The sequence below is a fragment of the Melospiza georgiana genome, chromosome 18, assembly GCF_028018845.1.
Source record: "Melospiza georgiana isolate bMelGeo1 chromosome 18, bMelGeo1.pri, whole genome shotgun sequence".
Classification (NCBI taxonomy): Eukaryota; Metazoa; Chordata; class Aves; order Passeriformes; family Passerellidae; genus Melospiza; species Melospiza georgiana.
Window position 1 is genome coordinate 5,155,816 of NC_080447.1, and position 13,247 is coordinate 5,169,062.

A 13,247-nucleotide genomic window follows, 5' to 3' on the forward strand; every position below is an offset into this window, starting at 1 on the left:
AGCCCTGCAGTGCAGGGTGCGGGGCAGCCCTGGCCAGCAGTGCTGGGTGCTGTGCACAGGTTATTGCAGGGCTCCCACACAGGTTCTTGTCTCCAAGAACCCCACGGACCATGTCCAGCTCTGCTGTTTCAGCCATGCTGTTGAGGCGCCTGTTTACTTGGGAATCATATGTTTTCTGCCCTGGTCCTCACTGTATTCAGAACAGTTACTTAGCTTCAATAAGCCCCTTGTTAAAGCCTTTTCCTTTCTGTAATCTCATCAAACTAACCAAAAGGAGTTTGTTCTGAAATAGAGTCCCATTTTGTAACCTGGCTTCCTGGAGGAGCGCTCCCCATGCTCACCCGGCCCCTCCACCACAAAAGGGCTCTGCTTGTCCTGGCGCTGACAAAACACTCCGTCTGTTTGGGTTAGTCAGCAGGGGGTTAATGAAAAGCCCGGCCCTGGGGACTCCCACCTTATCTGCAATCATGAATTTATTGAAGAATGTGTTAATGTGCTGGATTTTATTCATCAGGGGTCAGGGCTTTTCAAATTCTTCCTCCCAGCTCCCCCTCTTTCCATCCCTCCCCAGCAAGCTCACAATGCTGTTTAAACAAAGGACTCCCAACACAAAGAGCAAATTTACACAGTAAAGTTTTCTTGCAAGCCCAGAGCAGAGTCTGGAAGAATTCCAGCTTTATAAAGAGAAAAGGGGGTGGGGGGAAGAAAGGGGGAAGGGAGACAGGGGCATTTTGCAGAGGATAAAAGGAAATTGAGAAAAGTTCCCACCTCCTGAAGCTCAGCCCTGAATATTCTCCATCAGTTAACCCCAAAGCAGGAGGATGTTTTGGCAGAACATAGCATCCCTCATAGCATCACACTACTCAGCCTTCTTCGAGGTGGAGGCTGAAATGAGTGTCTCAATATCACATTTACGGTGACACTTCAACAGCTCCTTTGTCTGTGCACTGCTAACAGAAACCCCTAAGAGGACACAGCAACCATTGACCAGGACTCCTCCTCTGTTCCTTGTTTCACAGGTGTGACACAAGCATGATCTAAAAGAAAATAGGCTCAGCAATGGTGACATGGTGACACGTGTCCATGGCCGAGTGAGAATGCAAAGGAGCCACAGATCCCACCTCCCGTATCCCACCACATGCTGTCCCAAGACCAGGGACCCCCAGGTCCTGTCAGAGCACCCCTGACACCTCCCACCCAGGCTTGGCAAGGGCCCAAACCCTCTGCTACCTGCCAGTGCTGGAAATAGGCAGCCATGGATCCCCTTCTATCACCCCGAACATCATCCCCACTCCACAGCTGGAATGAAGGGATGTTGGGTTGGTTGATTGCTTTTATCCTTTTTCAATAAAAGGTTAAGGATCCCCACCACTCTGTCCATTTTGGTTGTGCTGGTCAGAGCTCTGGGCATTAGAAAACAGGGCACAGCCCTGCACTAATGAACCAAAGATGACCCACATGGTTTTCTTCAGGTCTTGTCACCTCCACTTCCCTCACTGTCATTACTGAGCTCTGCCAACACCTCAGAAAGAAGAGCTTAGAAGAGACATCACCCCCAGCCACTCCTCTGCCCTCTAGGCACAGCCTTACAAAGCTTACCTGAGCAGAGAGTTTATAAACATTTCACAAGCAAAATATAAACATTTTACAAGCAAAGTGTATGTGATGTTATTGGCCATAATGCTAACCTGCTGGGGGAGCTCCAAATTGTCTCCCAGGCAGGAGAGTAACCACTTCAGGAATATGACCTAGGGATTTTGGAAATACTCAATATTAAAAGAAATCCATTATAATGGGGTTATATTTTCTAACAACTTTGTCAGCCAAAAGGATGCCATAGACTCAAACTTTCATTCCTGTGTTTATTTACCTTGGTTTTTATGGAGAGAGATGCCTTCTGCTGTACTCCCATAGCACCAGCAGCCAGCTGCAAGCAGCTCACTCAAACAGCAGGGGATGAGGGGGTTTGAACGACCCTGGATCACACACAGGAGCCCCCAGACAGCACTGCAGGAATGTTGGCTGGCACTGCAGGGGCTGAGCTGCCCAGCAGCCACACGTGGTGGCCACAGAGGGGCCGAGCAGATCCCAGCACATGGGATCCAGCTGCACTGCCAATGGATTTCTGACTGCTGAACATACAATGCACATTTACAGAGTCTCCTCTGTGACAGGAATTCCAAAGCCTCATGCAGAAACTCAAAGGACATCATTAAATCAGTTAAATGGCCTGGGCAAAGAGATGCAGCTATAGACAGATTTCAGCTCTCAGCACAGTCACAGGCCACAGGAAATGATTAGAAGAGCAAGAAGTGTAAAAGCTCCAGGACCAACCACTTGCTTTTCTTTACTTAATAAACTATAATCCACGCTTAATTCTGACACAGGCCAGGTGAGCCTCTGAGAACAGTGCCCTGGATGAAGGGGAGTGTTTGGGATAGGCAGGCACCATGCCAGCATCAGCAGAGGTGACATTACCAGGTGACAAGCAAAGCCAGTGTCAAGAGCAGAAATCAAAGCCCACTCAGTTGATTTCCATCTGTTAATGTGATGTGCAGTGAGCAGGGAGCTCCTGCTGCCTTTCTGGAAGCAGGAGCTTGGGGTGGAGCATTGCTGGAGCAGGAGGGGCTGCTCCAGCTGCTGGCAGAAGCAAAGGAGCCTTTGCACAGTGGGAGATCTGGGAGCCAAGAAATGGCCTCGTGTGCTGGAGGAGCTGTGTGAATCCAACCATTAACAGAGCTCGTGGGCAGTTTTACTGAACAACTAGGACAAAGGAGGAGCAGGGCTGTGCAGGGCTGGGGGCGTGGGGAGCTACCCCAGGGGCTGCTCCCACTGCCCAGCAGCTCCAGGCACACTCTGGCCCCTCTGGACAAGCTCCAGTGACCGGAGGAGAGAGAGAGACACTGACACAGAGAACAGCACAGCCCCCAGATCCCATGGCAGCATCTGGGCAGAGCTGCACAGACATCTCCACCCCCCAGCAGCAAAGAGGGTACCAACAACCTCAGTGTACAGACAGGACCACCACCTCACATCTCCTGAGATCATGGGCAAATTTGTACCCATCACAAGGTCCAGAACTTACCTGAATATGAGCAGTATCCATTCACTTCTTCACACCTCTGGGAAAAAGGAGTTGCTAAATAAATCAACAAACCTGGTATGAAATATAGAGTAGCCACCATTAACATCATATTTATTGTTATTTAGTTGCTCAGTAAAACATATACAGATATGTACAATATGCAGGAATACAGAAGACTGCACTTTACATATTTAAAAAAAAAAGAAAGAAAAATAACACTCAATTTCATGAGCTATCGTCACAGTCTTCCAACCAAGCATTTAGGAAATGAATTTAACAAGAATTAAAAAAAAAAAAAAAAAAAAAAAAAAAAAAAAAAGATTACAGGATTGCCTAACACACAGCAGAGTCAAGTTTTCATATTTTACATGTGCAATAACATTTTTCAGAAGAGTTTGCTAATGCAGTACAGATTACCAGTGTTTTGAGGTTTCTTTTTTTTTCTTTTCCATGAACCAAATTTAGTACAAAGAAATAATATCCTTTTGCTTAAGGCTGTTTTAAAGCTGTAATATTCTTGGGTAGTGAATAGTGATAAAGTTTTAACTGCCGGAAATCAGAACCTGCAGTTTCATCAGTCAGAACCTATGAGCGGATGGACTCAAAGCAACAATTTTAATAGAGAACTTCTAAGACAAAATTAGACTATTTCCTCCATTAGCCTTAAGCATTAAAGAAGAAACAATTCTACAAAAATGGGTTATGCTCTTACACACCATCCCTTGAACAGCTGTGAATCCAGTAGCTGACAAAACCTTACACTGCAGCTTAACAAAAATAAGTCAAATGTACCAGTTTGATTTCTGTTGTGAACCCACCCACCCAGTGCCCATCCCACTGCTGTGCTCACCTCATCCCTTCCACCTCCCAAAACTGGAACTTTTTGCCTTGTTGGTGGTGCCTGGAAGTCCAGCACCAGAGTGCCCATGGGGACCACGAGACCTGCACAACTCCCCAAGTGATCCAGGTGACAGAATTCTGGTGCTCATCCCCTTCCACCCTCAGACACTGTGAAAACCTTAACTAAGCAACAAGCCTAAAGCCCCTTTACTGATGCTCAAACAGCAGAGAGCAAGTAACCCCAAGAGAATGTGATCTGGAGAAAAACTGCAGGAGTATTTAATAAATGAGGCCTATTCTGTCCTTTTTTGGCAAAGAGGTATTTGATCGCTCCTCCCAGTTGAAATGCAAAGGAAGTTTTGCTTGGTTTGCTACGACACTGTAAACTGCAGACCAAGCACAGGGTTTTTTTAGGGAACACAGAGGGAGCCAGGACACAGGGCCAGGAGATTGGGGAATGTCCTGGCTCCCCCAGCCCAGCCAGCCAGGGAGAATCCCCAGGGCAAAAGGCAAAGCCACACTGTAGCTGCTGTTCCCAATGCAAAGCAGATTGTGCATCCTGCCACCCCTCTTTGCCTTCTTGTCCAGCTGTCCCCATCTGGAAGCCCTGTAGGACACACAGGGGAGGCTTCTCCCAGGCATTTGGGGAACATGTATCTGATAAAATTCTCCCCCTGTTGACCCAACTTGGCCCCTGGAGGAGGTGAGCCTCAGGCATGGGGCTCTGCAGCAAGCAGAGGTCAGACCTCAGTGCAGCTCAGCCCTGCCACTGTTCCCTCAGTCTCTTGCTGCTGTCTGTGCCTCAGTTTCCCTCTCCACAAGAGTGCAACTTACCTCTTCCACAACTGGCTTTTACCTACAGCTCCCAAACATGTTTCAGTTGGAATATTATTTATAAAATTACATAAATTCCATTCTTATTGTGTCAGGCCATGCTGACACTTTACATGTGTTAAAAAAACTGATCAGTGCATTCAGTGTAAAATCAATGGAGAAAATGGGTACAATGAAATTACTGCAGGTGCCACCAGCACTGTGAGAAAGCTTGAACCTGGTATATGCTTGAACCTTGTATATGCTGTCAGCACCACATCCCCAGGTGATGAGCAGGACATGATGCTTGTCCTGGTCAGAACACAGAATTTCTGTTCTGATCTTTGGCAAAAAAGCAACAAAACCCTAAAAGCACAGGTTTGGTTGGTCCTGGCTAACAGCTGCCTCAAGCAGAGCTCCTTCAGTCAAGATCAGACAGAGAGGTGAGCAAGAGAACTGTGACTGTATGGTTCAGTTAAAGTCCAGCACACAGCCAGCCACTGCCTCACCTCCTCCCTCTCTGACAGTCCCAACCCTGCACTGCACCCACTGCCCAGGGCAGAGCCAGGGGTGGCCAAGTGCCACAGCACCCAGGGCTCCACCCTGCACAGCTCAGCACTGGAGACACGGCCCCTGGCCTCAGCACACCTCCTCACCTCACAGCATTCCACTGATTTTAAGGGAATTGCTTACGCTCTGCATTTCCATAAGCAAGTGAGAAAGCAAGTTCCAAGTGGATGAGAACAACACTCCAGGAGAGAAGTGCAAGCTGCTGAGAATGAGCCAGCAGAACTGGGTGCTGAGACCAAGCCACCACAGCTCCACTAAAACGGGGATTTCTCTTTAAAAGCATCTGAACTCAGTGTTCCCTGACAGGTTCCTTCCCGTGGCACAGGGTGTGCATCCCTGACCTCAGGAAGCCTGAAAAACCTGTTCTCTTCAGTGCAGCAGGAAAAACTAAAAACAAAGCACAAGGCAAGGGATTGCACTCCGAGCAGAAATGCCACCAGACCATGAACTTGGCCGAAATTTTCAGCTGTGAGTGATGGAACTCAGTGACTGCTGCCACCCCAGGGCCCCCTGCTGCAGACTGAGCCCCCCACAGCAGCACACGTGCTCTGCTGACAGGATTTAAAATCAAACATATACTTAGGTAAGCCAGGACTTGAGGAATCACAGGCAAAGAGGCACCTTCTGGAAGGGGGCTGACAGTGATTGCTAGGAGATACTTTAGTGGGCACGGTGACATTTTATTGCAGGTGCAGGAGGAGCTCTGCACTCCTGGTTGCACACCCTGACAGAGGTATAAACCATCCCAGGTTTTGATCCAAACCAAGTGGGTGTGAGGCAGCTCCACAGCCAGTTGCTCCAGGATGGGCAAAAATCCTCATCCTCGTGGAAGCTCCAGCTTTAATACAAAGTAAAATAATATTGAAAACCAAGATTAAAAACTATCCAAATTTATCCAAAGTCAATTCATTGACCAGACCCATAAATCAATCCATGCATGGTTAATAAGAGCACATTCAAATCACATTTCCAAACACTGTGAGTCTCTCTGAAGCCACATATGACTGAGAGTGAGGATTCCAGACCACCCTTGGCTTTTTAGGCAGAATTTCCTCTCCGTTGGTGTCTACCAAGAATATTACCTCAAAATAATTAAAGACCCAGCACAATCATCAAAGATAACATATAAAGCAGTCTTCAACTCTGTCCCTTCAGCAGGGACACATTTGTGAAATCATGAATAAATAACCCTAGAGAGGCCAACCTTTATTTCACAACCAAAACAAATCCTCTGGTGCTGTTCCTGAGCTCCAGGAGCTGTGGGAGGCGAGCTGCAGGCACGGGGCAGGACAGGGCCACTCCTGGGCACGGGGACACACAAATCATGGACAGTGTGACATAAAACCACTGGAGAATCAGCCCACCGTGTCAGCTGTGGCTTTATCTGGTATGCTTCCAACTTTCATTTTGAATGAGCATTATCTAGCCCAAGCAGGAAAGTATGGCTTTCCTTTTATTGTGTGCATCCAGCAACGCTGTTCTTCAGTGTGTGACAGGAATGGGGCCTTGAATGAGTCTGGGGGATTCTGACACCAGGTCTCCCTGCCCTGGCAGATTAGGAAATGCCACTCCTGGGCACACAGGCCCCTGCACCTTCCAACCTGGGCAATCCCTAACCCCTGCCACTGCACTGGGACCTGTTGTGGCAGGGGCTGGGGCACCCCAGGCAAGTGCAGGGAACACTGGACCTGCTGCCAACCAACAGCATCTTTCTGCAGTTTAAAATGGGCAAAAAGTGGGCAGGGTGCAGGGGATTTTCTTCTCCACTATCAATAAAGTGGGAAATGCAGGAGCACCATCAGGCCCAGGCAAGCAAGAAGGAGCCTGGGCCTTTGGAGGAAGAGATAATGACTATAAAACTTATTTAGAAAAACCTCTCCATACCTTCCCTGCTGTGCCTGAACCAGCCCGTTCATGACAGAGCTCCATCCCAGGGTACACAGAGGAAGGAACATCCTGGCCTCACCAGGAGGCACAGAGCAAAACAAGGCTGAAATCAGAGCCTCATTCTCTCAGGAAAGGGCAGGTCCATGCCTGAACATTCAACAGAGCATCAACTGCTTGGTTGGTATGAGACTGGCAAAGGCTGGGTGTCACTGTAACATATGATTTAATGCTGACCATTTTGCTTTCACTGGTGTTTATTCCTGAACTGCTGCTCCTCAGGATCACCATCCTAATAAGCACTGAACAAAGCAAAACAAAACAAAACAAAACAAAACAAAAAAAAAAGAAAGAAAAACAAAGCAAATGAGGAAGAAAAGGAGGAGGAGAAGAAGGAAGAGGAGAATCTTTGTCTTATTATGACATACGTGACTTGGACACACACTGAGATGAAAAAGGAAAAGGCCTCATCTATAAATGTATGCCAAGGTTACAGAATAATGGGAAAAAGTGGTCTAGCAGGAAAATCTTAAGCAAAAGTGTGCTAACTGCAGAAGGGTTAACACTGGTAACATACTGTGGCAGAAGATTAAAAAAAAGTTGAGGTTTACTTTAAATTAACCCTTTCCAGTCCATATGCCACTAAGCAGGTACCAACCTAGAAAAATAGTCCACCTAGCAGTAGCGGCCCTTTGAAATTAAAAAAAAAAAAGAAAAAAAAAAAAAGAAAAAAAAATAATAATTCCTTTTGTTCAAGTCAGGGCAGCCACAAAAGTCCCGAATCTGTTGGAGATGTCCGAGTGCAGGGACCTCCACGTCGGCACCGCAGTCCGGCCCTTGGCCTCGCCCACGTCGTCCGTGCAGTGCACCGAGAGGCACTGCAGGTGCGCGCCCGTCTGCGCCGCCGCCGTCTTGCTCGGGGGAAGGTCGTGGGCTGCAAAGGGTTCACAGAGAGAGGTTAGGAGAGAGACCTGTGATGTGCAACCCCACAAACTCACAGCCTGCGACCCCAGCGACTCGCAGCCTGCCTGCGGTGTTGCTGCACCCGCTCCCCACCGGCTGCGCCCCTCTCCTGCGCGGACTGCTCCGAGTCACCACCAAAGGTTTGGCTCTGCCTGCCCACCCTGAAGTGAGATCTTGTTCACCAGGCCAGAAGAACACCCAGCACCTGAGAGCAACCAGCGATGTGTCTGAATGGACCTGGGAGTGACGAGTGTGTCCTAGACCGCAGCGCAATCAGGAACTTTCCTTCCCCGCTGGAAATGGATGATGAAACACCACCAAGCAGGAAGCCAGCCCCAAACCCTCCATGCCCTCGTGGTCACTTTCAGCATCAGTCTCCCTCTTCCCCTCTTAAAGGAGCACTGTGATAACATTTTTCTTAAAATTCGTTCATTTTAGGACTTTGTATGATCTTTAGCTATCATTAGTTTCTGTTAACCACAGAAATTTAAGACTTTAAGTGAAACATCCTAAACAATGTCCCTAAGCCTTTTTCCTCCAGCTTTTAGAGCTCATGTGAAGAGTAGCTAAAATGAGTAGAACATGACAAAGATGCCAAAAATCAGCTGTAAATGTTTAACATCTCAGGACTTTTACTCCCATCACCTTTCTCGTGTTCCACAAAGCCAAGCAGTGTAGGAATGCCACATTTCATGGGGCAATTCATATTACTTTCACTGAACCTCCTGCTATACCAAACACAATACTAGAACTGAACAGCTTGTTACACAATCACAATAATATTAAAAAATAATGCCAAACTGGAAGTCCCTGGTTTAAACTGGAAAAAGCTTTCAATGCTTGATTATCACAGGATGTCAGAGATGCTCATATCTAAAACAGCATAACACCACCACACGGGAACTACCAAGAATCTGAGGATGTGATGCCATGATTGCTGGGAGAAGGAATCAGGCTCCAGAGCAGCACTGCTGCCTGCTCAGCCCTGCTCTGGATTAGTGCTGCAATGTGCAAAATCCACACAGAGCTCCACTGCACACCTCAGCTGGGCCCGTGCTTGCTTTACTCCAGGCACCCTCCTGTGCTGCTCCAGTCGAGGATCCAGCAGCAGCAGCAGGGCAAAGGTGCTCAAAATATCTATAACCAAATGGATTCCAGCTCCCTGCAGTTGGTGTTGGGTGGTTTTAGTCAGTTTTGATAAACAGGCAGCAGAAGCATGGAGCAGAGGCTGCTGCACAATACCTGAAGTTCCAGCAGGCAAAGAGGTGCTGGCACACATCCCTTCCCAGCACATGGAGCTTCTGCTCTTCTTTCCTATCACCCCTGAGTCCTACAGCTTTGGGAAAACCACAGGGCAAAAATCCCAGACTCCCTGAATAACCACCACTATTTGATCAGGTGTTCAATTTAACTTACTGTCCGAAATGCCAAGTATATACCTAAGACATTTTTTATTTATAAAATATTCAAAACTCAGATGGGATTGTGCAGAAAATTGTGAACAGGAAATGTTTTCCTTACTTGTATTTGTTCACAAGACACGCAGTACCCACTGTTTTTATTCTTAGGTCTCCCTGACTGCACAGGACATGCTGGGCTCGGCACAGGAAGAGCCAGCGCCTCGAGATTAGTCCTTGTGACAGCAGCTCTCTTCCTCTCCTGCACAGAAAGAGGAAAGAGTCCCACAGCTGAACTGCTGCCACAAGGGGCCCAGGGGTCCCAGCAGTGCTTTCTACAAGGGCTGCAGGAGACCCCAACAGCCAAGGCAGAGATGGCACATTCCCAGGTTGGGATTGGAGCCAGAGCTCCCCTGCACCAGCTGTGCACCCCAACACTGAGAACAGAGCTGCTCCTCAGCAACAACTACATAAACAACTTCATGTGCCACAAGGAATTAGAGAATAAAAAATTAGGCTTATTTCTTTGTAAATCAGCAAATTCTTTCTAAGCCATTTGCTGTGGATAAAATCCATAAGCAAACTATTGATAAAGAAATCAAAACAAAATCAGTCCCACATGGATGAAAAAGATTCCTTGGCTTGAGAGGAAAACCCAAGTAAAAGAGATGAGCAGGAACTCACCTCAGTTTGCAAAGCCAATAGTGACTGACACTGTCCACACAAGCCTTGCTCACCATGGGACACCACTGTGGGAGCTCCAGCTCTCCTGTCTGTCATTAACGAGCACAGAAAGTGACATATTCAAATCCAAAACAAAGAGAGCTCCCAGCAGAGCTTGCACTGGCACAAGAATTCTCAAAGCCAATCTGGATGGAAATTTTCAGTGCAATTTACTATTTTCCAGTATTTCTGTCTTGAGGAAAAAAACCTTTGTAGCAAAAAATTAAAGTTGTGCTGATCCACCTGGTGAGAATTATGTTCTTAAGCATGAGGTACTGCCTGATGCTTGTCCAGAACAGTAACTCTCCCAGCAGATCTGTTTCACCAGCCATCCTGTCTGCCTCCTCCCTCACAGCCACAGTGTCCTGGCACTCCCCAGGCACCATGTCCACGGTCCAGAGCAGTTCTGGTAGCTGAGATGGACGTGACTCGGCACGTTTAAATTAGTCAGGTAATGCAAGATGGTGTCACCACATCGTTGCCTCACAGCTGCCAAGTTCCAGATAAATCATTGTCAGTCACAAAGTAGCTCACTGAAAGCAGGGAATTTTCAAACAAATTATCTTTAAACTGCACAACTGCCTGTATTAGAAACTCCTGCAAGAAATTTGTGCTATTAAAAAAAAGTAGTACACTTCTAATAAGGGCCATCCTCCACACCCAAGATCTCGAGATGGTCTGGGTGGAGACTTCCCCTCCAAGCCAAAGGACATGACACAGAAACCGGGACTGACAAAAGCACAACCACTCTGCACAAAGGACAGCATGTGCCACTTGGAAACAGCAAATGCTGAAGCAGAGGTAAGAAATCAAACATCACCTATAAGCTCATGTCATGTTCAGGTGAAAGGCATGAAACTGAAAGCAGTGAAGTGACCAAAGACCAAGAGAAGTCTGGAAAATACTCCCCCATGGTGGTGTCCTTCCCCACTGCTCTTGGTGATGCTGTGGTGGTCTCCAGAGCCAGTTTGCTTTTAGGCAAGAGCTTCTGACCAAGCTTTACCCAGCCAAACACATTCCAGCCATTCAGCCCCAGACAAACAGCCAGAAGAGAGTGCCCAGCCAGGCTCCCCAGCCTCCCTGCAGGCCCGACCCTCTGCTCTGACCTTGCACATTTGGGAAGCTGCTCTTTCGTTCTGCTCTACTTTGCAAAGGCACACAGCCTTCAAAAAGAAAAGGTTGCTGTTTGTTTGTTTGTTTGTTTGTTTGTTTGTTTGTTTGTTTGTTTACACAGCATTAATGGCAGCGTGGTGACTAACCCAGGAGCCTGGCCAGCAGCATTGGAGCCTGCAGCTGGGACACAGGAAGAGAACCAGGAGTTCTGCACCACAAAAAAATTCAATACACACACTGCAGACTGCTTTTGCATATCGTCTCAGAAAAAACACATTTCTTTAGTGAGGTTAGACCCTGGCATTCACCTTACTCTGCAGACAGCATGTGTACACACCTTCCCTCCCCTCCAGCTTCCTTCTCCCTTTTTCATGAGACCCTGAGCAGTTAAGCTGCTCAATATAAAGCCTCTTTTGTCATGTAGCATCTTCTTATGCATTATGAAAAAACAAACTTGTTCTCTTTACTGTGACAACCCCACCGAGCACTCTGCAAACCCAGAGGTGTCCCAGTTTTTAAGTAAAGTAATCCCATTAAAAACAAGTTCACCTGCACAGCTACCACACATTGAGTGCATCTTCTTGTCAGAGAGGAGGCTAATTGAGGGAGGGCTGGTGTAGCCAAGGCAACTGCAGATGCTGTGCTGAGACACCAGGATCTGATGCTGCTCTTCAGGTGCTGCTTCTGCCATCCTTCTCATTTTTACCAAAACCACCACCAACAAAAGGACGGAAAGCAGCGAGACACAGGAGCAAGAGCACAGACACAGTCTGGTAGGGGTCTGGTTGGGAGTGGGTTCCACTCCACATTTCAGCGCTCCTTGGAGATTGAAGTGACAAACAGGAGGTGAAGATCCCTCGCACGGCTCCTGGCCGCAGGGCTCATCCCTTACACTGGCTCACCGCTGTGACACGGCTGCGCTGCCCAGGGTCCGGCCGCCCGGCTCGGCACGGCCCCGCCGCCGCCCTCGATGGCCAGCCGAGCGTGAAGGCCCTGCACTGCTACTCATCTTGTTACGGCTGAATCGCAGGATTTGGCCAATAACACGATATTCCCTGATCAGAGATCTGTTTCCCCTCCACCATTTGATAACCACTCTTAAAGGACGCGTTAATGGGCTTCCCTTCACTCCCTGCCCGTTAAGCAGAGGCCGAGCTACCATAAGAGGGAATAGATTTGAGTAATGATCCCTTATGAGGCAGCAAACCTACATATAGTGTTTAAAATTATTCCCTTAGGACAAGATGTTTTTCACCAAATCTCCCACATGACAGTTTGACATATTGGTTCAGGCACATAGCTCTGCATTTGTACACAGCACAGAAGCATCTCTTTTCAGTTTTTGAGAAAAATAAGGTCTGAAAACATTTCATGTTTCCCTGGACACTGGACCTAGTCTCCACAGATTAATTTATTCCTGAAATTGTATTTTTAAAATTTTATTTTTAAACACAACTAGTGCATTTGTGTTGATAAACAAATGAGCAATCTCCTTCCTCACCTCTGCAGCACTGACAAAGTCCTTGACAAAGGCATTTTCTTGACCCTGGAATACAAGGAGGCAAGAGCTTGCATTTGCTCCTGGACACAAACACAGCACCTGCTTACACCATAAACCTGCATGTCTTTCAGGTGTCTTCACCCCTGACAATCTGTGCCTGCTGTGGGCTGGATGTCTCTGCTGTTCCCAATGCTTGCAGGGCACCGACTCCCTCTGTGCCTGGACCGGCAGCACCCAGCTCTGCTAGCACTCAAGGAAAAGCCCCAACTACCCATTATTAGAACATTCCTCTTAATTTGATTTTTACTTCATTTATTCTGTGTAATCCCTGCCTGTAAGACACTTAAAGGTGCTGCTC

The 13,247-nt window shown here is 47.6% G+C and overlaps 1 protein-coding gene across 1 annotated transcript in view; it reads right to left on the reverse strand.

The window, feature by feature from the left end:
• Window positions 1-3,170: 3,170 nt before the first annotated feature.
• MN1 (MN1 proto-oncogene, transcriptional regulator) overlaps window positions 3,171-13,247 on the reverse strand; it is a 34,212-nt gene continuing 24,135 nt past the window's right edge. The window contains exon 2 of the mRNA XM_058037075.1: window positions 3,171-8,126. Coding sequence (XP_057893058.1) covers window positions 7,945-8,126 — 182 coding nt within the window. The 3' untranslated portion in view covers window positions 3,171-7,944. The remainder of the gene's footprint in view (window positions 8,127-13,247) is intronic.